Source organism: Protopterus annectens, chromosome 11.part0, assembly GCF_019279795.1.
Source record: "Protopterus annectens isolate FY-2018-M chromosome 11.part0, PAN1.0, whole genome shotgun sequence".
Lineage (NCBI taxonomy): Eukaryota > Metazoa > Chordata > Ceratodontiformes > Protopteridae > Protopterus > Protopterus annectens.
In genome coordinates, this window is record NC_056745.1 from 238,011,045 (window position 1) to 238,038,117 (window position 27,073).

At 41.0% G+C, this 27,073-nt stretch overlaps 1 protein-coding gene across 2 annotated transcripts in view; it reads left to right on the plus strand.

Annotated features, from left to right (window-relative positions):
* The window catches only part of ITPR2 (inositol 1,4,5-trisphosphate receptor type 2), a 2,416,542-nt gene that overhangs the window by 2,130,046 nt on the left and 259,423 nt on the right, over positions 1-27,073 (plus strand). For both annotated transcript variants that reach the window (XM_044087657.1, XM_044087658.1), the window contains exon 49: positions 12,995-13,170. In XM_044087657.1, the coding sequence (XP_043943592.1) occupies positions 12,995-13,170 (176 nt within the window). The remainder of the gene's footprint in view (positions 1-12,994; positions 13,171-27,073) is intronic.

Genomic DNA, 27,073 nt, shown 5'->3' on the forward strand with positions numbered 1-27,073 from the left:
GAGCAAGGTTGACGGATTCAAAGTTGTGCATCGTTCAATTGTCATATGAGGTTGGCTCAACAGTATAGTCATACAGGAAAGATGTCTAGCTGGAGAAAGATATGCTACTTTTTCTTGCAGTAAAATAATCGCAACTGCATGAGGCACTCTCAATGTGAGAGGGTGGAACAATACTACTGAGGCTGAAGCCTGCACTGCCATTGCAGCTGCAACTACTGCTTGTACACAGTGGGGCAAGGACTGCACCACTGGGTCTAGCTGTGATGAATAGTAAGCTATGAGGCGTTGTTTGTCCCCATGCTGTTGTATTAACACTGATGTCATATAACCTTGCTTACAGTCTACAGTTTGGAAAAATCGCTTATGATAGTTTGGTAATCCTAAAACTAAGGAAGAAGCTATCAGTTGTTTCAGTTTGCAGAAAGCTGATTCTGCTTCTGGTGTCCACTGTAATAAATCTTGTGCTGCCATCGGCTTTTTGAATATCAAGTTAGTCAGCGGAGCAGATTCCAAAGCATAGTTTGGAATCCGACTCCGACAGTAGTACCCAGGAAGGACATCATTTCCTTCTTGGTAGTTGGTTTAGGTGCTTGTAATATTGCTGTTTTTCTGTCTTCATCTAATATTCTGCCTTCTTTGGATATGACATATCCCAGGTATTTGACCTGTTTTTTCCAAAGTTGCAGTTTGTTTTTGTTTACCTTGTGTCCTTGAGTGGCTAAAAATTGTAATAATGCTATGGTATCCTCTCTGCATTCTTGCTGGGTGGGGGCTGCCAGCAGAATGTCGTCTGCATAAAGTAAAATCTAACTGCCTTTCGGTGGGATAAATCCCGCCAGGTTACTTACCATTTCTTGTGCGAATATTGTTGGACTTTCACAATATCCCTGTGGTAGTCTCGTATATGTATACCGTTTCCCCTGAAATGTAAATGCAAACCAATTTTGGCTCTCAGGCTGTATTGGTATTGAGAAAAATGCATTGCTAATATCTACCACAGAAAAATTCTTCTGTTGAGGTTTCAAATCATTCAATAAAGTGTGTGGATCTGGCACCGTAGGTGCCCTGGGTATAATTGCGTCGTTTACAGCTTGTAAATCTTGGACCATACGCCATTCTCCATTTGCTTTCCTAACAGGAAATAAGGGTGCATTACACAGTGAATCAGGAGATTCTATTAAGACTCCTTCCTTAAGTAAGGCTGCTATTATAGGTTTGATTCCTATTTCTGCGTCCTTTCTTAAGGGATACTGTCTCTTTTGAGGTCTAAATGCTGATTTTGGCGTGATAGTAACTGGTCCTGGTGTACGAATAAGTCCTACATCTGATTTCCCTGTTGACCAGAGAGTCTCTGGTATGTCTCGTAAAGCTTTTTCCTCTTCCTCTAGTAAGAGTGCTACTCAGCTATCCTCACTTGCCTGTGAGTGCACAGCTAGGTGTGTCTGTGTTATCCAATTTAATTTCTGCTTCTGTACTCCTTGTTCAGAGAGTTCTAACTCTGTCTGTTTTTCCCACCTTGTGACTTTTTCTCCTACGTCTGCCCACTTTAAATTTCTATCTTTAGTTAAACTTACATATGGTAATCGATTAGATTTGTAAAGCGTTAGGAATTCCTGGGGCAATGAACAGCTTACTACACTGTTTCCTCCTGTGTCCCAGTACAAATTTCGTAATACTAACCTATTAGCATAGTTTCTAAACAGTTCTTGCTCATATTCTTTATCAGGTCCTGGTCTGTTACAGTAATATAGAGTGCAATGCAACAAATGCTGTTTATCAGTGTCAAGGGAGGGGGATTTACTGATGGCTACATTCATCAGTTCTTCGGTTACTGCCCCTGGACCAGTCGTAACTAAGTCCTGGCTGTACCAGTAAAATGTTTCACCCTCCGGTCGCACTACAAAAGTATCCATTTGTTGCTGTGCTTCCATACCCTGCATAGTTGGAACTACGGCTATGCCAAATATCTGCATTAGGTCTCTGCCCAAGAGATTCACTGGGCATTGTGCAGAAACAACAATTTTGCTTTTCTGGGTCATCCCCGAAACTGGGTCAGTTATTGCTATGTTGTGGGAGAGTGGCTCCCGATACAGCTGTCCATTAGCTGCTTTCACTAATATGTAGTTGGGTGATTCTGAATTTTCTGGTAGTTTGGAAGGATGTATCAGGGTCCGTGAAGCCCCTGAGTCGCACAGGAATTTGACTTCCCTCCCCTCTACCAGAAGTGTAACTTCCGGTTTTGTGTCTGCCAAGTAGAGCTCTAAGCTCAATAATGCTAACTCCAAAATTTCATTTTCTTCATTATCTATGAATTCATGTACATCCTCCATTTCTTCTGTCACATCCTCTACCCTTTCTATCACATTTGCATTTGTCTTTTCTTGTTTATTCCTATCCAGTGATTCCTGACTGTCATATAGTCATTCCTCACCCTCCTTGTCTTCTGTGGTTACCTTTTTTATTTTGCCTGCAATCCCTTGCTAAATGTCCCTTTTTCCCGCATTTGAAACATTCACCCCTTTTCTTTCTTTCTTCAAAGTCTTCTGATTGCTTATCAGACTGTTTATTTCCCTGGGTATTTTTCTTACCCTTCTTCCCAGTTGTACTACAAAGACTTCTGATCCGTCTTCTACTGCAAATACTTGAGTTTTCTTTTTCTTTTTGCTATTAAAATGCCTTTCGGCATGTCTTGCATATTCAAGTAATGACTGTAATCTACTTGTACGATGATCTACCACGTGCTTTGTAATAAAGCTGCTAATGAGCACAATACTGCCTTTTAAAAATGCATTCTTTAGCTGTTGCTCATATGGGGAATCGTGTTTGATCTTCAGGTACCTGCATTCCACAATGGTTATTAAAATATTCTAATAATCTGGCATAATATCTATCAACAGTTTCACCTTCTTGTTGTATGCATTGATTAATGCAAGTCCAATCAGCCCTAGGCTTCCATTTCTCAGAGATTCGGTCTGTCAGACCTTTCACTCTGTTGTCCAGTTCTGCGTTACTATGTGGGAGTGGTCTAAGCTCTGCGTCGCGGGGATTCCAGTTGTCACTGATCATGTGCCAATCTAGACCTACGATTTGTCTAACTACTTTCTCTACTTCTTCTCCGTTCAAATGGTAACTTAACCTCATTCCTTGTAAGTCTTCTAAGAATTTTCTAAAATTAACTTTTGGATGGGGAATTCCCTCTGTGGCTTTCCGGATGTCTTCCGGTGTCCATGGTCTATATACTAGAAGAGCTGGATCCTGTCCTGCCTGCGGATTTGGTACTTCTATGAGTGGACATATCTCTTCTTCACTCATAGCTTGTGAATTTCTATTCATTTCATATAATTCAATATCCCCTCTTAAGTTGCGTGTTCGAGACCTGGTCTCGATAGGATCTCTGACAAACGGTTTTGATTTTGCAGGAACAGCTGGGTATAGCAGAGGTGGATCAGCTTGTTCACTCGCTTCATATTCCGGTAAGGGAAGCGGAGGGGGCAGAGGAGGGGCTGTTGCTATTACCAAGTTATTATTTTCTTTATCTAAGTACATTGCTTTTGAATTTTTAATCTTTTGTTCCCTGCAGTTTGCTTCCTCAAGCCACCTGTGTGCCTGAGGGACTCCTAATTGTCGTTGCTTTCTTAGCTGACCTTTCGCATCTGTTTTAAGTTGCCTAACAAGTTTAATAAGTGAAGGTTTATCTAAATTACCATCAAATTTGTATTTATCAACCCATTTTTATAATACTTAACATTATCGGCACTCTGTAATTGCATATATTTCGCGTCTTCGGTTAGGGGCTGGTCTCGGGAACCTTTCGTGCACTGATTTCCCATGTTGCCTTAGCTAAGTTAGAAATTGTTACGTAACCCTTCTTATCACGTGGTACCACGATTTTACATCTTTTCACAGTTTATCTAGAATAACTGCCTACCTATTCTGTTTCCCTGATCTATGACAAGACAGCAATCTTTTTGTCCCTGATCTGCACATGCAAATCTCCCTGACAAAACAATACTGTAACAAGTCCCTGATCCAAAACAGAAAAAAGGTAAATTCCTCCTTACCTGACCCTCCGTGTGTTGATCCACCAGAATGTTGACTTGTCCTCCAATCCCAGATCAGAAACAGTGGCTGGCCCCTTTCGAACGACAATTCAGTCGGAGGTCTTTCAAGACAGAAGAGCCGATGTGGCCACTTTTCCGTACGGGTACCAATTCTGACCTGAGCCTAGAGTGAGAGATACTTTCTGGTCCGAAGGACCAAACTGTCAAAGGAAAAATATACTTTAAAAATTATCAAAACACGGTAGGTTCAGGTTAAGGCACTTTAATCTTGCAGCAAGGAGACAAAAATGTGCTAATACAGAGTTTGTCTAACTAGAATCAGGAAATACAGACTTTTTTATACACTTTCTAATAAGACATTGCCTACCAAGCTGATGTAGTGAATCACAAATTTTGTCATCATCATTTTGTAATGATTGTTTTTACAATATTCTGCTGGTATCATCAATTTTTATGAGAAACTTCCTAAGAAAAACAACGTGGCCTTGGCTACCACCGGTTAGATATATGCAATGTTACCATTCAAGGTACTATGGCTAATTTGAGCACAAAGCAAGTATAGATTGCAGTTCATTTCTCTAACAGTCCTTTGTCTATGTTATCTCTAAACTCTGCAGCTGTGTATGTTCTCATACTTCGAACAGAGCTGATTGTTTAAAATCATTACATTTACAGAATAAAGCATTGTTCATTCTTTTCTTCCTGACCTAGCAGATAATCACCTGCTTCTCAAGTACATTTCCAAAAGGCATAAACATGAATATTGCTGTGCTAGCAATTACTAGGTCAGAGGGCATCTTGCAAGTTTCAGAAAGCACACTGCAGTTTCAAAAAGCATCTTTTTAGTCTCATATGAAACTTAACTGTATATAAAACAGTGCATATAAAATAGAATGAAAAACGTGTTAACTTATTTAGTTTCTAATTAGCATTAAGCATACACAAATTAATACATATTTTTCTGACATTTATATATATATATATATATATATATATATATATATATATATATATATATATATATATATATATATATATATATATATATATATATACACACACACACACATATATATATACAGAGAGAGAGAGAGCAAACGAGTGAGAGGGGATTATGATCAGATTTCCAGTCATACCCAGATTATTATGTGTTTCAGACATGGATACCAAGAAACTGACCTCAAAGCTAAATCTTGGCATCTATATCAGGAACACTTAATGGGAGGTAAGATCAGAGACCCAGTCATAATTTTTTGCAGTGCAAGGAGTTTTATGTGCTCAATGTGCTACTAGTTACGGAAGAAAAGAAAAAAATCGCAAAGTGTTTCCGTGGCTTTCACATATATAAAACAATTAGCGAGTACCATCAGGCAGACAGCTTATTGTGCCACAGTCGTTGGCTGGATGGTAGCGGCCAAACTTGATGCTTAGTACCCCCCCTTAACAGAGCTTGGGAGTGCTTAATAGTTAAGATTTTGTCTCGTGCTACACACACGCATACACACACACACACACAAAAAACTGTGTTTTCAGTATTTGGTATGAAATCCACTCCATGGTGGATGCTTGTGAAAGAACTTACTTGTTTTGTTAATGAGTTTACAAATATAGACCGAATGTTAGATTTTACAAATATAGACCGAACATTATACTTCGTTGTGCCTGTGACAGTGGCACAAAACATTTAGTATGTAAACTCCTAATGCCTGCCAACCAAGTGAAAAGATGTACATGTAACTGATAAGCTTACGACAGCATCATTTTAATCCTGAACCTAATGAAGTACTAGAATGCTATAAACGTCAGTCTTGTTAGAAAGTTTAAAAAATCTATATCTGAGTATGTAGCTGAATTAAGAAAATTAACCTACAAATGCATGTAGAGTAAATGAAGTCTAGTATCAGAAAGTAACATGACATCAGAAAATGGCTTAAACCTTGCTTTGGCAGTAGGAGCACCAGCTAAGTTAAATAGATGACAGCAACATGTAACCAAGGATATAGGCAGTACAGTACACAAAGTTGTCCTTTGAGTATGGACTGCAACAAAGCTGAAGATTTTTACATAGAAATATAGGTTCATAGGTAGTTACTAGGCTAATGATCCTGGGAGGTGTTTATAAGTCTAGCCATGCATCCTAAATATATCTGATAGGTTGAAACTGTAGGGTTGTTTATGTGGTATATCTAGATTTGGGCATGGGTGGTCAAGCATGCCTGTATCTATTACAGATATAAGTACCAGACCATGGTAAACTTTGATTCCCTGTCCATGGTCCAAGTTACGCTTGAATTTGGTTACTGAAGAACTCTGCTCCACATGGATGAGAAGTGTTTTCCAGAGAAAGGGTAGTCTTTAAGATACATAGCTGTCCGTCCATCATGTCCTATTTATGTTGCAGGCGAAGTTCAGGTCCCTGGATGAGATAATTCTGATGACATTTGTTTTGCAGATGTGCAACAAGTCCATCTGAGTGGGATCAGAGGCTGCTTTGCAAGCCAGGCATAGATCACCTCTCAGCAACCTGCACGATACAAAGGGACAGGGCTTTGAGGAGGTCTGCAGAGGCCATATTATTTATGCCCTGTATCTTTTTATCCTTATTGTGAAGAACCTCTGCTGATGCTCTTGTTGTTTTGGCCTGGTCAGGTACATGCCAAAGGGGACATTATACTTAGTGATTTGTCTGATGATGTAAACAGCGCACAGCTTCAGTGCAAATTTAAGTGACAATGTTATGTTTGTTGCATAATTTGGTATATATCCTAAGGATATAATGCTAAAAAGGGTTACTAAACCCTTGGGCTAAAAAGATTTGAGCAAAGCATTTAATGTTACATAGTTTTGCTAACGAGTTGCCAGAATATTTATAAGCACAGAACACAGTCCTACAAAACAGACTTCCCACTTTGTGCTATATACATGGTCTGAAGGTAGGACAGGTCATAAAAATGAATCATCCTACATACCGATCACATACAAATATACCCATAGCAGAAGTAGCATGTTCAGGGAATATGTACAATGTGGGCTGCTGTATTTGTAGAACACAGCACCAGTGTATGAGTTAAAAGCCAAAATGTTATGTTACAGTATAGCATTTTACTTAATGTTTCCCTGTAGAATGTTATGTCTCACATGTGTTTTGTCTTTTGTTGTAGAATATTACTAAGATATAGTTATAGTTGTTCCTTTATTATTCCTACAGTTTGCTATACTTGTAAAATTGTGCAGAATTATTCTAGCAACATCCCCTCTTCCATAATGCTAGGAATATAGTTACCTTTGTCTGTGCATATATTGACATCACAGATTATCTTAATGCAAGAGTATAGAAGGAAAGGTAGGAATGGTGAGGCTGGATGTATCTCTGTTAATGTTATGCACCTTACATACAGGATGTCTGCCAGGAAAACAGCCTTTCCAGGCTGCTTAAGTAGTGTATGTCACACGATCACTGTACAATACAAAATTGCTGCAGGTTACAAGATAGAAATTAACATAATTTTAGTTTTGTGTTTCATGCGGGTCCCTATTATATTGCCAAACGTTTCAAAGTCCTAATGTCATATGGTCAACATCATATGATCGAACTTTGAAAAGTTTGAAGGTGAAAGGCATCGGCTCCGTATGCACAGAATGGGAAAATTTCCCTTTTCTGCACTGAAGGGTGGTCTCGGAGTTGGTATATTTAAGTAGGGGGGTGTGTCACCCTGGTGATACAGAACAAATGGGCCATTTGATAGGTGAATCAACAGATAATGGGGGCAAAGATGAGGAAAAAAACTGTGGTAAAAGAAAATCAAATCTGATATTACAGTTAAAGAGGAAGGCTAACTGGGACTAAGCAAAGGATAATAAAAAACTGAGAAATTGGAAGTTCTGTTTTACAGATATGGATAGCAAGATGCAAGCAGTGAAAATGTTAATCCTTTTAGTTTTGTACAGGTCAGGCATGTTTTTATCAACCACAGGGGAAGTACTGGATAGCAATTAATAAAGAGTTGAAGTGTTTTATCTGATAGGGTAAGAAGACAAGAGTCAATGGGGATTGGTTCTTTCAAGCTTTTTTTTAACTTTGTTACTTAAGAAGTTAACTTGTGAGTGTTTCTGCCATTTCACACTGAGCTAATCAGAGAAAGTCAGAGGAAGGGCTCTGAGCTAACTAATCTGTAATATATAACATTAAGTATCCTGTTTTTTTGCTTATTTCTGAGTTATTTATAGCACTTTTATTTTACTCACTGTGTGTGAGGTATTAACTCGAATTTTCACAATTGTTATGCATCTGGTTGGGTTTGTTTGTTCTGATTTTTGCTTCCCTCTACCCCTCCCTATTGGTATCCTGTTTTTATACTTGGTGGCTTTGCAGTTGCCCGCCCCTACTGTAAATTTGATCTGGGACACTCCTCCCAGTCTAGTGTCATTACCTCATTCTACCTAATCCAGGGAGAACATTTGAGAAGGCCAGTGCAGTTAGCTTCTGCTCCTCCTTTCCACTTTACAAAAAAAAAAGGAAAAAAAAAATTTTTTTCTAAGCTAGTTTCCTGCCTTCCCTGTAAGTCGTCTAGTCTAGATACAGATTTACTGTATCCAGGACTATTTGTAAGCTTCCGAGCCCCCAAGCCATTCTGTGTTGGAGGGAAGCCTTCTAGCTTAATTTTGTTTCTTAGAACTAGCCAGTTTTCTAGTTTCAGCACTCAAATCTGTTTCTTTGAGCTCAGCACTTGTTCAGAACTCATTGTAAATAATCTGCAAATTACTACAGCACTCAACTTTCATCAATTGTCTAGAGAAAACCGTGTTTAGTACTTAATAAATAAGCACCTATCCAGGCATGTCTAAGGGTCAGCTCCCAGTGTTTTCTCCTGTCTACCTGATGAATCTGGGCATCTTGGGGCAATGCAGCAATTGCCTCATGTACACAGACAACCATCTCCTCCTAACACCCAACACTACAACCTGTGAGAGATGCACAGGGAAGCAAAGCTCTCTTCTCCCAAGACTGGACTAGACAGTCAAGAGGAGAAGGTAAACACTTGCACCACACCACACTCATCACATAGTCCCTCAAAACCTACATCACCAAAACACACACATAGAAACACAAAAAAACAGACCTACATTCACAGAGGCCCTCAAAAAAATCTACCAAAGCAACAGGGACCTCCAAAGCAGAAACACAAGTAACCTCCACCCCCCAACACAACCCAAATGACATATAGCCCACAAACTCAGTACGTCACTCAACCACAGCCCATAAGGTATAACAACATACCCAACACTCTAGTCATAGGTGACTCTATAGTTAGACACACTGATGTTCCATCCACCAGGCTAAACAAAGAGAAAGTTACTGTCAGCTTCCTGTCAGGTGCCAGGATCTGCCACATAACGCATGCACTCAGGTCACTCCACAACAAGTACAAATATGACTCTGTCATTGTCCATGTTGGTGTGAATGACCTGAGACGTACCTCCCTGGACTACATGAAAAGAGACATGGAGGAGCTGTCCGATCTTGTAGCCCAGGCAGTTATGACCCTAGCCTTGAGTAGCATCCTGCCATCACCCAGAATTATACCACAGTACAAGGACAAAATGATTGACTTCAACAATTGGCTAACCTTCTGGTGTCATTCTAAGGGGATCCAGTATCTGTCTGCCTGAGATGACATGATCAACAAACCACAATGCTTTCCCAAAGATGGTCTGCACCTGTCGCCCTTGGGATTCCGGATACTGGCTAAGGCTCTTGCCAACCCTATAGTGCCTTTTTTAGGCAAGATTCAAATGACAAATTCACCACTGTAACAGGTACAAGCAAGCAAAATCTGAGGGTAATGCTACTTAATGCTAGAAGTCTAAACCTCAAAATGCAGTCACTCAAGGCACTCCTTAAAATGGAGAATGTCAACATCTGTGCAGTGACAGAGACCTGGTTCAAGGCTCCAGAGAGCACCTCTGCATTACCAGGCTGTAATTCATACCACACCTTTCGGCCACCTAACCTGGGCTGAAGCACTAAAGACAGGGGCATGTCCATATTCATTAAGGATATCTACACCTCCAGGCTAGTTACTCAGCATAATGCAGCCAAGATTATTCAAGTGCAACTAACTCTGGGCAAGACCGCAATCCAAATTGTAGCTTGCTAGAGATCCCCCAGGATTCCCACTCCTCATTTCTTGATACACTGGAAAATATTAGGGTACAACCTAACACCCTAATAATGGGTGATTTCAACTATCCCACCATTAACTGGGAAAATTACTCATGTACCAACTACTGTGCTCAACGTTTTCTGGAATTCATAAATTTTAGTGCCTTGGATCAACTTATCCCCACCCCCACCAGGGGCAGCAGTAACCTAGACCTGGTCATTACCAACATGGGCAATTGGTGTTCCACACCAGATGTCAATTCCTCGTTGGTCAGATCCGACCACAAGCAAATCACCCTAGACATCCACATCTGACCCCCACCCCCCCATTAGGGAAACCACCGTAAAAATGTCTCCAAAGCAAACTTCACACTTCTTAAGACAGAAGTGGAAAACTTCACGACACCCATGCTGACGGACAATAGAGGTACGACTGCTGAATCCTATATAATTGCACTTTATAAGCACTTACACGAGTGCATGGATCGTGCAATCCCTAACAGAACCAAGATGTTGTCCTCCAAAAAAAGGAAGCCAATCTGGTGGCCCCCTGCTATAAACAAACCCTACAACAGAAGAAAGAAACTGTTGCAAAAAAGAGTAAAATCCCATGATTGGAGGAACTCACCTATCTCTCAGGGCCGACTTACCCATGTTCAACTGCTGTTCATTTGTAACCCTTCAAAGCGCTTATTTGAATATTTGCTACTACCACCAAAATCTGCACCTGCTGCAGCTCCATCTGGGCCTTCACTGTGGGCTTTAGTGCTACTGCAGTGGCCCTCCTATTTGTTCTGGCACAGTCCCCTCAGCTCCCAGCACTAGCAATATCTGGGTATAGGCCTGATGCTCCAGCATCATCAATTTTCAGAGCTAGTTGATTTGGCTGGTGAGTTGTTACACACTCCTTAGTAGATTCTGACTTCCATCTTGTTGTCTGTATCACCCAACACCTTTTCCAGGGTCTGAGCGATGGCATCAGGCACCTTAACCCAGCATTTCATTCATCATGCAAAAAGGGATATACAGGAATATTTTCTTCAAAACAAAATAAAAAAAAAATAATGGTTTTAGAAAGCAAATAGGAGGAATTTATGGAGTAAAGTTAGAGTTTTATAAGGGCTGTGTAAGTGTGAGTTTATTAAATGAGGCTTGTACAGCTTCACTATATTCAGCAACTGAAGCATCTGAAAAGAGGCAGTGAGGAGGTTTGTGGGTGTCAGGCAGACAGTGCCGGCTTGATATTATGTTTTGGGAATTTAGTTAAATATGGAATTTTGACACATTATGTAAAAAATAGAGGGGATTTATAAAAAAAGCAAAGAACTGAAAATTTCCTTTTTGCAGTGAGGAAGAGAAAATGCATTTATGGATGAAGAGAATAAAAAAATCACTAAGTTTGGCTGAGCGGGCAAAACTGGAGATGACAAAATCCTGTCAAAGACACCTAAGAGGAGAGTTGTAATAGTCAAAGGCAGAAAATAAAAACATGCACTGTGACTAAAGAGGTTGTTAAACTGGGTGCCTTAAAAGGAAGGCAGTAAGTTACTGATGCTATGGAGCAAACGTTTTTAAGTATTTACTAAAGAATAAGAAGATCAAGAAAAGGGATGTCAGATGATAAATAAGTTGGTGTCTTTTTAAGTATCCTGCTACAGGAAGGAAATGGGCAGAGGCTAACGTTTTGTCCTTCCCTTTACTCTTGACAGCTGTATATAGAGTAAACTCATTTTTTTAATTTCTCTGTGCCACTTAATCCTATCTTATATATACAGTAACATTGCTGAGATGTTTCTTGTCTCTTGTTTACATACTGGATTATAATTTTCTTATATCAGTGCTTGCTTTTGGATTTTTTTTATTTTGTGCTGTCCATATTTTCAACTCTGACATATCATGGTATATGGCATTATGGAAAGCTATAAAGTTTTTTATTTTTTTTTTTAGGTATATGATATCCTCTCATTTAATAGAATAACATTCATGCTATATGCACACAATGATGTAGAAAGTTCTTCTAGAGGACGCCTCCCTGATTTGAACACTTGTACAAATCATACATACATACCCAACAATGCTGAGTGCTCACATTTACATACATACATACAAATATTTCAGCGATGGCAGTAATGCCCTTCCAGCCTGCCAATATATCAAAACCGTCATCTCATAATAGGTGCTCCAAGTTTTTCTTAGCAGTATCTAAACTAGTGTGTTCTGTAATATAATTAGCCAGGCATCAGCTACTCTCTCAGAAAACCAGTTACTACATCTGTCATTCTTATATAGTCTCCGACACAGGTTGTATGATTATTCACAACTGCTCTTTGATTACTCCAAGCATTTCCAGATGTATTTGTATTTGAATGCCCTATGTACCTGAATAAGGTCGCCTGTTAAAAAATATATAACTTTTGTACAAATTCAAATATTTTAGTCTTTCATAATAGCTTAAACTTTTGTCACTGCACCTCAACTATTCACATTTCATTGGTGTTTTATTGGCCCTGCTTAATTAATTCATGTGTTAATACCTGCATGCTAAATACCTCATCACATTTGTGAAAATGATTGCAGTGTGTATATTTAAATATTATTATATCATATCATATATTTTAAATTTTGTTGCTATTTAGAAGTAGCAGTGAATAATTCATCTTTCTGTAGTTGTTTATTTTCTCTTGTCTCTCAATATTCATTTTAATTGATAATTTAGAAATACTTATTTATTTTCGTACTAATTATGAATTCTTTACATGTCTCTCTGCAGGAACAATCTCTCCACTGTTTTCCATTGCACTTTGGATCGCACTGGCAATATCTACTGCTATGCTCTTTGCATTCTCAAAGCCCATTGGTATTCAACCCTTTATAGTAACTGCAATATTTAGGTCAATATACACACTTGGACTTGGGCCTACTTTGATACTTCTGGGTGCTGCTAATGTAAGTAACAGGCAGAAAATCTCTTTATAAATTTTATAAATATAGCTGTAAATATAATTACATTTTGTGAAGGAAATATATAATTAAATCTACAATTTTTTTTAGGCATTAAGTACTGCGTTAATTTCCATCCTTTAGAATTTGATATCTGATGCATGTTTATGATGCATTTACTGCCTTTAATTTTGTGTTGAGTTAATAGTTTAAACAAAATGCTTAGAGTATTGCAACCTCTGTACCAGGTACAATAAGTTTGTTATTACAGTCCAGTAGTAGTAAGTTGCTTTTTGCAGCCTGTATCATGTATAATATTTGCTGCCAGAACCGGCCTTCTTCTCCTTTCCATTGCTCCCATTAGAGGTTGCCACAGCAGATCATTGGGTGGAGAATAAGTGGCAGTAGAGCTAGCCTGGCCCGCAACCTTCCTCAGAAGGCAGACACACACGCGCACACACACACACTGACACCTAGGGCCAATTTAGAATGTCCAATCCACCTGTAGCATGTCTTGGGAATGTGGTAGGAAACCCATGCAAACATAGGGTGGACATGCAGACTCCACACAGAATGCACACCATCCGAGAATCGAACTGGAGAACCTCTTGCTGTGAGGTGACAATGCTAACCGCTGCACCACTGTGCCACCTGTTGCTGGAACCTATATAATGTATAAGTTTGCTTTAAATGTCTTGTAGGTATGTTCTGCTTCACCCACAGTTATTTGGTCTTAACCAACTATGTGCATGCATCTGTGACTGCAGTGTTGTCAGAAGACCAGAAAGAAAAGTATTTTTTTACTAGCTATGATAACCACGTTTGAAAAAAAATAAATGGGAGTGTGTTGGTAATTGGAGTCAAATGAGTAATAACCATTTTGTTTTTGTTTGACCTGACATTGTGAACCACTACAAGAAGATTATACAAGTCCAAAACTATGATCACTGATAATGCAACCCAAGAATATGGAAACAAGTCATGGGAACCCTTTGATCTGCTGCCATTTTTACATGTGCTTTCTGTCCCTGTGACTACTGATTGTAAAGTGTCCATCCAATCAGACTCAAGCTCATTCATTCATTCATTCATTCATTTCCCTTTACTGTGTATCCCCAGCATGTTGGCAAGAGGCTTCTGGAAGAGCCAACATCCAGGCAGCCATGAGGTGCTATGTGCCCCAGCCTCCATCCCATCCTGTGTTTGCATTGCAGGGGAGGGTGGTCTCATCTCCTTGACCAAATGAGTCTACTTTTCCCCCATATGGAGACTATATATGCCTTTCCCCAGACTAGGAACTACATGGCAGTCTTTATCAGTAGCTTATACTTTACAGGACCCAGGCTGTGGTTGGGGTTTCCATCTGCCCTTTATGTATGACTTCCTATTTGGGCAATTATGTCCTGTAAAAAAACATAAAAAGTCATAAATGGTCTGAGCTATTAATACAAAAAACATATTTCCTAAGTTTCCTTTAATAATTACATAAAACAATTGGTTTGTTTCTGAAACATCTAGATGGTATATGAAACAACATAAACAACCCAAAATTTACAAGAAAAAAATTGTATTTTTGCAAAAAAGCAAAGGGTCCAGTCCTTTACACTAGTTGTGAAAATGGTTTCTCTTTCAGAATCTCACATTTCAGCCAAAAGAGATGTCTTGCTTTGGGCATCTAAAAAGGTAGATAATGAATTTGTGAGAACATTTCTGTAAGACTTTAACCCCTCCTGATAGCTGGTGTAAGCGCCGCAACACACAGGGGTATCCAGAGAGTCATCCTAGCATGTACAGTTTGCCACACACACATACATGTCGCAGAGAGCAGCATCAGTGCTCACTATGCTTGTGCCAGCCTGTGTTTGCACAGGAGCAGTGGGTGATCAGGGACCACTTATCCGTCCCCCTGGAATGAGTGAGTGGGCACTAGCCACTTCACCCCTCCCCCAGCTGATTCTTCAGCACCTAAGGCACTACTCTAACTGAGCTGTTATCCAGGCTTTATCCCTCTATGCCACAGTGCCAGGCTTGTTATATTTCAGTTTTACCACATGGTGCCTCCTTATCTCCATCATTTGACTCACTGCCATCTATATGTTCCTTTTCTGCCAGTTCTTGAATTCATGGCAGATGTCTATCACCTGTGCCCACCCATAATATCCAGGACATAGTGTTCCTAGTATATGACTGACAAAAATAAGGCAGTGAAAGGGGGCAACAAAAAATTCACCCTGACAAGAATATAAGCCCTGTCATTTGAAATAACAGACTAGTACTTCCCTTCAGTCATTTTGTAAACAGGAAAACCCTACAGACAAAAATGTGGCATCAGACATTTGAAAAATAACTATCAGGCACTAATATGCTGAGTGAAAATGCACATTCATTAGTGCTATTGTGGATACACGTCTGTGTCTCTGAAACTTTTGGAAGCCCAGTAAAATTAGTGGAAAAATTCAAAATGCTTCATAACAAGCACAGCAAATACCACAAAGAAAACTAGACAGGAAAGTAAGGATACCTGCACAACAGCTGCAGTATGCAGCATAAAGTCTTTTTTTTAAACAAGAAGCATCTTCATTTAAATTATCATGTATGACACAGGCAGTCATCTTCTTCTCTTTCGGCTGTTCTCATTAGGGGTCGCCACAGCGGATCATCTGTTTCCATTTTTTCCTGTCCTCTGCATCTTGCTGTGTCACACCAACCACCTGCATGTCCTCTCTCACCACATGCATAAACCTTCTCTTAGGCCTTCCTCTTTTCCTCTTACCTGGCAGCTCCAGCCTTAGCATCCTTTTCCCAATATACCCAACAATATACCTCCTCAGCACATGTCCAAACCAATGCAATCTTGCCTCTCTAGCTTTGTCTCCAAACTGTCCAACCTGGACTGACCCTCTAATATACTTACTCCTAATCCTGTCTACCCTCATCACACCCAGTGCAAATCTTAACATCTTTAACTCTGCCACTTCCAGCTCTGACTACTGCCTTTTTGTCAATGCAACCATCTCCAACCCATACAACATAGTTGGTCTCACTACCCAGTTGTAGACCTTCCCTTTCACTCTTAGTGGTACCCGTCTGTCACAAATCACTCCTGACACTCTTCTCCACCCATTCCACCCTGCCTGTACTCTCTTCTTTACCTCTCTCTTTAAACTCATCCACATTTACCAACTCTACTCCCTGCATCCTCACCCTTCCTCTACCCTCCCTCTCATTCACACACACATATTCTGTCTTAGCCCTGCTGACCTTCATTCCTCTCCTCTCTAGAGCATATCTCCAGCTGTCCAGGGTCTCCTCAACCTGGTCCCTACTCTCACTACAGATCACAATGTTATCTGCGAACATCATAGTCCATGGGGCCCATCACCATTGCAAATAAGAAAGGGCTCAGAGCTGATCCTTGATGTAATCCCACCTCCACCTTAAATGCATCTGTCACCCCCACTGCAGAATTCATCACTGTCACACTACCCTCGTACATATCCTGTACCACTCTTATACACTTCTCTGCCACTCCTGACTTTCTCATACAATACCACAACTCCTCTCTAGGCAACCTATCATATGCTTTCTCCAAGTCCACAAAGACACAATGCAACTCCTTCTGACCTTCTCTATATTTCTCCATCAACACTCTCAGAGCAAACATTGCATCTGTAATGCTCCTTCCCGACAGAAAACCATACTGCTGATCACTAATCATCACCTCCTTTATTAACCTAGCTTCTACTACTCTTTCCCATAACTTCAAGCTGTGACTGATCAGTTTTATCCCTCTGTAGTTACTGCAACTCTGCACATCACCCTTATTTTTGAAAATAGGTCACAAAACACTTTTTCTCCACACCTCAGGCATCCTCTGGCTTTCTAAGATTTCATTAAACAATCTGGTTAAAAGCTCCACTGCCATTACTCCTTAGCACCTCCATGCTTCCACTGGTATGTCATCTGGACTGACAGCCTTTCCTTTCTTCATTCTCTTCATAGCTGTCCATACTTCCTCCTTGCTAATCTGTTTCACTATCCCCACATCATCCAACCTTCTCTCTCTCTCATTCTCTTCATTCATCAGCCCCTCAAAGTACTCTTTCCATCTGCTCAACACACTCTTCTCGCTTGTGAGTATGTTTCCCTCACTATCCTTTATCACCCTTACCTGTTGCACATCTCTCCCAGCCGATCGGTACAGGTCCTTTTCTCCCTTTAGTGTCCAACCTTTCATACAACTCTAGATATGCCTTATCCTTAGCCTTCGCCACCTCTCTCTTTGCCATGCTCCTCATCTCCTTATACTCCTGTCTACTTTCTTCATCTCTTTGACAATCCCACTTCTTCTTTGCCAGCCTCTTCCTCTCCTGTACTTCCTCATTTAACCACCAGGTCTCCTTGTCCACCTTCCTCTGTCCAGATGTCACACCAAATACTTTTCTAGCTGTCTCCCTTACCATCTCTGCTGTAGTTACCCAGCTATTTGATAACTCTTCACTGCCTGCCAGTGCCTGTTTTAACTCTTCCCTGAACTCCACCTCACATTCACCCTTTTTCAACTTTCACCATTTGATCCTTGGCACTGCTCTCACACTTGTCTTCCTCCTCTTGATTACCAACGTCATCCTACAGATCACCATTCTATGCTGCCTAACTACATTTTCCCCTCTCGCCACTTTACAGTCTCCAATCTCCTTCAGACTGGCCCTCCTGCATAGGATATAATCCATCTGTGTGCATCTTCCTCCACTCCTGTATGTCACCCTATGCTCCTCCCTCCTCTTAAAATACGTATTCACCACAGACATGTCCATCCTCTTCACAAAATCTACTACCATCTGACCTTCTGCATTCCTCTCCTTAACAGCATACCTGCCCATCACTTCCTCATCCCCTCTGTTCCCTTCACCAACATGCCCATTGAAATCTTTTCTAATCACCAGTTTCTCACCCTTGGGTACACTCACCACCAGTTATCCAACTCACTCCAAAATTTTTCTTTCTCATCCATCGTGCACCCAACTTGTGGAGCGTATGCACTAACAACATTCATCATTACACCATCAATTTCCAGTTTTATAAACATTACTCTGTCCGACACTCTCTTCACTTCCAAAACACTCTTGGCATACTTTTGCTTCAGGATAACCCCTGCCCCATTCCTCCTCCCATTCACACCATGATAGAACAATTTTAAACCCACCTCCTATACACCTGGCCTTACTTCCCTTCCATCTGGTCTCTTGCACACACAATATATCAACCTTCCTTCTCTCCATCATATCAGCTAGGTCTCTCCCTATACCAGTCATACTGCCAACATTCAAAGTTCCTACCCTCAGTACTACACTCCTAACTTTCCTCCTCTCTTTCTGCTTTCAGGCATGCTTTCTCCCTCCTCTTCTCCTTCAGCCAACAGTAGCCCAATTTCTGCCAGCACCCTGTTGGCTAACAGTACTGGTGGCAGTTGTTGTTAACCGATCCAGTATGGAAATCTGTATTGTTGTCCGCATATGTTATTTGGCAGAGGTTTTACACTGGATGCCCTTCCTGACGTAACCCTCCCCATTTATCTGGGTTTGGGACTGGCACAAAGAAATGCACTGGCTTGTGCATTCCCAGTGGCTGGGTTATGACACAGACACTTATACATTTATATAAATTAAAACAAACCATATTGACCTAATTGTAGTTGCTAACATTATGCATTATAAACCATATTGACATTATAAGTGATGTATAATGTTTGCAACTATAATTATCTATCCAGTCATTGTCAGTCAAACATTACAAGGCTCATTCATATCCTGCCTTCTTTTAAACCTCATTTCTCCTCGGCATTTATTGTTACCACAATTCCCATTTTTCCTATATAATCTGTTCCTACCATTTTATAAAGCTCCCAGTTCCAGTTGTTTTATCTCTGTTACTATATTCACTACTTCTAGTAAAGTTGATTTAGACATTGATTTCCATTTTCTAGTAATTGCTTTTTGGGCAGCCTCCATAATTAGACTCAACAAGGCCTAACTATGTTGGCATTCCAGTTCTGTATCATAACTTAAAAAAATCACTTCCTTAGTTACACCATTTTGTTCACCGAGTATCTCTGACAGAGCAGTCTGCAGGGACTCTTTAAAATCTGCCACCTCATTCCACTCCCATTAAATATGTTCCCAGCTACCTCATTCTTCCCTTTCATACCGCCAACATTTGCTGTCTACCTGAGGAACAATTCTTTGCAATCTACTTGGCGTATAAAATAGCTATGTAAACACTTCCAAGCAAAGATCCTAAATCTTCTAGACGTTGTTCCATATTTGGGAGCCATGCATATATCCCCCATTGTTTCTTTGTGAATTGCTTATCCAATCTCTCTTCCCAATCCTTTCTACACTCCTCTGATTGATTCTTATAGTTATTTATTGTATTTTTTTTATTTATTTTATTTAAAGTCTGATGTCCACTGGGCCAAGAATAGCCCGTTTTCAGTGGAGGCCCAGGAGAAAAGCTCCACAATAATTGCAAGTTACATATCACATGTTACAAAAGGACATAGTTCATGCAGCTAATTAAACATTTACAGATAAGCTCCATGATATTTGCAATTGGCTTGTTGCAATGTTACAAAAATGAAAAGACATAATTCAGTACAGAAATTTCAACATTTACATAAAGTGAATATTTTTGTTATAAACTCAATTGTAGATTTAACATTTCAAAATATATAGCTACTAGCCATTAGTAGGTTAGGAAAATATTATGCAGGGTGAGGGTAATAGTATATTTGAGATGGGAGAGTATAGTATAATAGATATTAGAGAGAGAATTAGTTTTTGGTAGGGGAGGGATTGTTTTGGGTGGGATGAAGTAATAGTAGAGGTAGTTGGATGAGTCAGTGCAAGGTGAAATTATGGAGGGGTTTAAGTTGGAGCATGGCAAGGGCATTCCCATTTGGAAGAAAGATGAGAGAGTAGCTGAGATTTGAAATTTTTATGGTTAGGTAGGTTGCGTAGGTGTGTGAGGAGAGAGTCCACTGTTTAGCTAAGGAGTGGGACATTAGTAGATGTCCAGGAGGTCATGCAGGTTTGTGGACCTGAAGGAGCTTTAGGGTTTTGGATCTGAGTGAGCGGTTGGGAATGTAAGGTTTTAAGGAAGTAGTGAGAGCTGGGCAGTTGGCAGGTTTAAAGATGTGTTTGTGGGCAATGGTGAGTTGTGGGTAACTGAGGTAGTTGGTTAATTCAAGCCAGTTGAGGGTGAGGAGGGAATGACAGTAGTGGGATGATTTTTTTGAATTGGTTGCAAATTTGGAGATCTTGTGGTAGCAGGATTCAAGTTTGGACCGAAGGCCAAGATGGAGATTGGTGAAAAGAGGGGTGCCATACATAAGGGAGGGGAGTAGGATGGTGGATGCAAGAGTTTTATGGGTAGAGGGGCTTAGGAAGCGGTTGTGCCTATAGAGTTGACCTAACATTTGGTGGGGTTTCTTGATTGCAGAGTGGATGTGGGTGTCAATTTTTTGTTTTTTGTCAATAATGATGCCAAGAAGCTTGGTGTTGAGAACGATTTCAAGGATGGTGTTGTTTTGGCTCTGTATGGTGAATGTGGATTTGTCAATGGAGGTTTTGGTAGGGGAAAAACATTAGTTTGGTTTTATTTGCATTTATGGTTAGACTGCATCCAAGTTTCTGTTTTGGAGAAGGCTAGTTGAGTTTTTGCTAGGAGCTTGGAGTGGGAGAAGGCTGAGCAGATGACTGTTGAGTCATCTGCATATTGGATGATAGATGAGTTTGGGATGGATTGGTGAAAGTTGTTAATGAATAGGTTGAAGAGAAGAGGGCCAAGAACAGAACCTTGTGGGACACCTGTGGGTGTAGGAAGGAAGGGGGGGTTGAAGTTTTCCATTGGACAGCTTGTTGGTAGTTGGACAAGTAGCTGGAAAACCAGGCAATGGTGATGGGAGAGAGGTTTAGGGTGCAGAGTTGGGATATAAGTAGTTTGTGTGAGATGGTGTCAAAGGCCTTTGACAGACCTAGGAATAGTGCGGATACGAACTTGCCTGAGTCGCGTTCGAGGTTTATGGTTTCAAGAAAGGAAAAAAGGGCAGTCATGGTGCTGTGGCCAGGGCAGAAGCCGTGTTGGGTAGGGGAGAGGAGATTGTTTAGTGTTAGGTGTGTCATGAGTTGTGCTTTTATTGTTTTCTCTAGTATTTTAGAAAGAGGGTAACGGATGGCAATCGGCATGAAATTGGTGGTATCAGTATTTTTGCCGCCTTTGTGGAGGGGGATGATGTAAGCATGGCACAAGATAGAAGGGACATATAATTCTTGTATGGTTCTATTTATAAGAATAGAGATGGGATAGGCAATGCTGTGTGCAGATTGATTGAGGAAGGTGGGTGGAAGGTTGTCAGGTGCATTGCGACAGGGTTTGAGTTTGAGGAGAAGTCTTTTTATAGTGCTTGTGGGGATGGACTTGAGACAGAAGGATGTGGAGGAAGGTTGATGATTGGGGTGGTGGTTGGGGCAGGAGGGGGTTGTGGTGGAGGAGGGGATGGGAAGGAGGCTGATAGTTTAGCTATGCAGTCTATGAAGAATGAGTTGAACTGGCTGGCTGTTTCAAGGTTGGAGAGGTTGGGGTCAGGGCAGGGGTTTCCTTTGTTGCCAGGATGCAGCATGGATGCGATGGAGTATTTGCTGAGTGCAAGGACTGGAGTATGGAGTAGTGGGCTTTGTGGTCTTTAATTATTAGTTAATTAATTATTAGTCTCCTTCCGGGAGGAGCAGCAGCTGCCAAACAGAAAATCAGTGAGAAGGTTAGCAACTACAGAAATAGGACAGCCTATAGTTTTTGTTTGAATGTTACCTTTCTGTTTGATTTTATTATTTATGCACCAATGGGGAGCTGCAGTTCACTGAGAGGTAAGAAAATAATGTAGTTATGCCGGGGGGGGGGGGGTAGAAAGGGACATGCAGTAAGTGCACACTACTGAAGGATGCCCGTGGGGACAGACAGAAACAGAGTGTAGTCAGGGGGTTTAGAAAGGGACATGCAGTAAGTGCACACTACTGAGGGATGCCCGTGGGACAGACAGACACAGAGTGTAGTCAGGGGGTTTAGAAAGGGACATGCAGTAAGTGCACACTACTGAAGGATGCCCGTGGGGACAGACAGAAACAGAGTGTAGTCAGATGTTTAGAAAGGGACATGCAGTAAGTGCACACTACTGAGGGATGCCCGTGGGACAGACAGACACAGAGTGTAGTCAGGGGGTTTAGAAAGGGACATGCAGTAAGTGCACACTACTGAGGGATGCCCATGGGACAGACAGACAAAGAGTGTAGTCAGGGGGTTTAGAAAGGGACATGCAGTAAGTGCACACTACTGAGGGATGCCCATGGGACAGACAGACAAAGAGTGTAGTCAGGGGGTTTAGAAAGGGACATGCAGTAAGTGCACACTACTGAGGGATGCCCATGGGACAGACAGACACAGAGTGTAGTCAGGGGGTTTAGAAAGGGACATGCAGTAAGTGCACACTACTGAGGGATGCCCATGGGACAGACAGACAAAGAGTGTAGTCAGGGGGTTTAGAAAGGGACATGCAGTAAGTGCACACTACTGAGGGATGCCCGTGGGACAGACAGACACAGAGTGTAGTCAGGGGGTTTAGAAAGGGACATGCAGTAAGTGCACACTACTGAGGGATGCCCATGGGACAGACAGACAAAGAGTGTAGTCAGGGGGTTTAGAAAGGGACATGCAGTAAGTGCACACTACTGAGGGATGCCCATGGGACAGACAGACAAAGAGTGTAGTCAGGGGGTTTAGAAAGGGACATGCAGTAAGTGCACACTACTGAGGGATGCCCATGGGACAGACAGAAACAGAGTGTAGTCAGGGGGTTTAGAAAGGGACATGCAGTAAGTGCACACTACTGAGGGATGCCCGTGGGACAGACAGACACAGAGTGTAGTCAGGGGGTTTAGAAAGGGACATGCAGTAAGTGCACACTACTGAGGGATGCCCATGGGACAGACAGACAAAGAGTGTAGTCAGGGGGTTTAGAAAGGGACATGCAGTAAGTGCACACTACTGAGGGATGCCCATGGGACAGACAGACAAAGAGTGTAGTCAGGGATTTAGAAAGGGACATGCAGTAAGTGCACACTACTGAGGGATGCCCATGGGACAGACAGACAAAGAGTGTAGTCAGGGATTTAGAAAGGGACATGCAGTAAGTGCACACTACTGAGGGATGCCCATGGGACAGACAGACAAAGAGTGTAGTCAGGGGGTTTAGAAAGGGACATGCAGTAAGTGCACACTACTGAGGGATGCCCATGGGACAGACAGACAAAGAGTGTAGTCAGGGGGTTTAGAAAGGGACATGCAGTAAGTGCACACTACTGAAGGATGCCCATGGGACAGACAGACAAAGAGTGTAGTCAGGGATTTAGAAAGGGACATGCAGTAAGTGCACACTACTGAGGGATGCCCGTGGGACAGACAGACACAGAGTGTAGTCAGGGGGTTTAGAAAGGGACATGCAGTAAGTGCACACTACTGAGGGATGCCCATGGGACAGACAGACAAAGAGTGTAGTCAGGGGGTTTAGAAAGGGACATGCAGTAAGTGCACACTACTGAGGGATGCCCGTGGGACAGACAGACACAGAGTGTAGTCAGGCAGAGGTTTTTAGTATTTAAAATGGTGCCGCAGCTCAGGAGAGGAATAAGTTAACTCTCAAGAGGAAGAGGGAGGGAATAGGCAGGAGGGACAGAGCTGGGAAGCTTACAATAAGATTATGTTAGGAGACCAAGAGAAGGGGTGGCTAAAGCCAGGGCTTGGAGAAAGCTGTGAGGAAACAGGTTTGACCGGGCTAGGAAACCTACACTAGAATTATGTTAGGAGAACAAGAAAAAGGGAGGGAGGCTATGGACCAACTAGCCCAGGTCAGTACCTAAAGGTGTCTGTTTATCTGTGTGAATTCAAAAGTAGATTTAGTAAAGCATCAGGGTACTTAAGGGAACTGCTCCCAGTCTGTTGATAAAAGTGGAACTTGCAGTGGCTTTTACTGGCTTGTACCGGGTTCTGCTGTCCATGTTCTTGTATGTAGGTAGTTGCTTCAAGTTTTTTTTTTTGTTTGTTTTGGACCTTTGAAACTGTTTAATGGAAGTTGTGCACACTACTGAGGGATGCCCATGGGACAGACAGAAACATTGTGTAGTCAGGCAGAGGTTTTTAGTATTTAAAGATATGGTTATCATGCAGTATTATGTATGCTGTACTAATTATTCATTTTTTAAAAGCTAATTCTGTTCTAGATTCTACTAAAAACTCTACCAGTGCTGGTCTTTCACTTAGGATCCCCGTCTTTCTTTCTCTTTGCCTCTACTCTGATAACAATCCTTGGTAGGGAAGGCAGTCTTTGTCCTGAAGTCCAAATAAATTATTGGCTTGTTCTCATTGTATTACCTTTACCTCTCTAATTATTTGTTCCCAAAACCTTGTTTTTTTACCAGTTTTCTCCAGTAAATTCCAGCTCCCTCTTGCCTGTTGTCTGTAACCCTAACCACAGTCATCCCAGTTGTCAGAATTTCCTTTCTCCATTCCAGTATTGGCTTAGTTCTTCGAATACTTTCTCATACTTTATGAAAGTAATATTCTGTGCGGTTATTGTTATTCTCCTTAAGGATCTGCATCCAAAATCCCAGTCTCTCCTTGTTTCCTGAGCTCCCCCCCTATTTTCATCATCATCGCTTTCCTCTTTGAATTATAGGTTTCTGCTTGTGCTATGTATAAGAGCCTTAACAGTGTAGCTCTGAAATACCCCTTCAAATCGGGTAATCCCAGACCACCTTGTTCAGCTTATCCCCTTTCACTTGGTCTCTTCTTCTCCCAGATAAAATCATTCAGCTCTTTATTAATTACTATACACAAGTTCTCCTCTGGTTGATAAAAACGAATGCCTGACCTGTGTATAAAACTAAAGGGACTAAAAACATTTTAATTGTTTTTATCTTGCTAGCCATATCCATATAACAGAGCTTCCAACTTCTCGGTTTTTGTACTAGGTCCATACTCCTAAATACTTAATTTTATCATGTCCCCATAAATATGGGGGTCTATGTTAAATCATCGAACGCTTAAAAAATGAACGATGATTTACTGAACCCATGTAACAGAAAGCTTACAATCTTGAACACTTAGAACAGCGATTTTTTTCCAAGGGAAAAAATCGCTGTTCCACAAAAAAAAAAATGTTTAAAACATTACACACTCCCCCTACTTAAATATACCAAGTCCAAGATCGAACTACACTCATGAAAATGGAAAAGTAATGGAAGCAGCCAAGAGATTTCTTTCCCAGGGAAAGAATTCACTTATATGCCGTTTCATTGTTTTGCCTTTTTGTGCTTTCATGTTTCATCAAGACGCATTCGAAAGAATGTGTCTTCAATCATTTAATAGGATCCCTAAACACAGATATTGCTGAACCAATTTGTGTGCGTGGGTACGTAATTTACAGCTATTGCCTTCATTTTAGCTTAATTAATTTTGTATTCGAAAAGATTTGAAACTGCTTCAAAATGTTTCACAACACTGAAATCTCCTTTTCTGGTTTTATCAGGTGTAAAATAATATCTACAATTAGAGCCTGCTTTTCTTGACTATCATACCAATTATATAATTGAATTTCTGAGTTTCTTATTTTCTTTGCCATTGGTTTTAAATGTAGTGCACGTAATAAAGGATAAAGAGGACAACCCAGTCCTGTTCCTCTGCTCAAACAGAAATTTTCAGAGAGGAACCCACCCACTTTAATTTTCAACTCCGATCCCTCATATATCCTCATAATCAACCTTATAATTTTATCAAGAAATACAAATGTTTCCATTGCCCTGCTCATAAACTCCCAGCTTACTTTGTCAAATCCTTTCTCTGCATCAAGACCCACCAACAACCGTTTATTTTCTTACATTCAGCTTCCCTCTGGATCATTAGTGTTCTGTTAATGTTGGCAAATGTTTGCCTCCCTTCCATAAAACCACAGTGATCAGTAACAATTTTGGCATCACCTTTGCCATTCGTTTAGCCATTATAGACATAAACACTTTATAAACATGGTGTAGGACTGAAATGGGGCTTGTATGAAGCTGGATCTGATGGGTCGTTACCCTCTTTAGGTATTACAGCCACCACCACCTTCTTCCAGGAAGTTGGTGCTTGTCCTCCTGCTGTGCACCATAAAGTCTTAGTAGAATCCAAAACTGACAAATTAGCTGTGCCAGGTGTCCTTTGGCATCTGACATTCTGCACAGCTGTTCATTTAGGTAGGCCACAGTATCACTGAGTTAGAGTGCTATGTCGGGTATAGAGGTTTTATAGCCATCAGGATCCTGCATGCATTCTTTTGTATTTGTGGTAGAGATTATATATCAGCTGAGTAGGGATTTCAGTGACTGATGGACAGGGCAGGTTCTGCAGATCCTTCCTAAATTCTTTGATTGGCTGTGATAGCCACGGCACTGCCAAACAGGGACTCCATCTTCAAAGAAAAGTAAAGAAACTGTGAATGCCTTTGTCATCTACAAGACTTTCCTGGTGAATCAGAGAAAGCCCAGATCTGCTGATCTACGTATCAGTGCTTCCGTGACCTAAGCTTTTGTGTGAGTAGCCAAAGCCCTACAACTCTAAATTCTTCATTATAAAAGGACTCAAGCATGTATCTCTGCTTCCCCAAACATTTTGTTAATAGACTGTTAGATTTTTATGTTGTTGGGATCGGGACCAAATTTGGGTAAAAACAGCTGTATTTTTGATGTGCAGCGATTTAGCTTACAGTATTTATCAGCGTACTTACTTTACTTGTCTGTGCTTATTTCCCCCTTCCAGATATGTT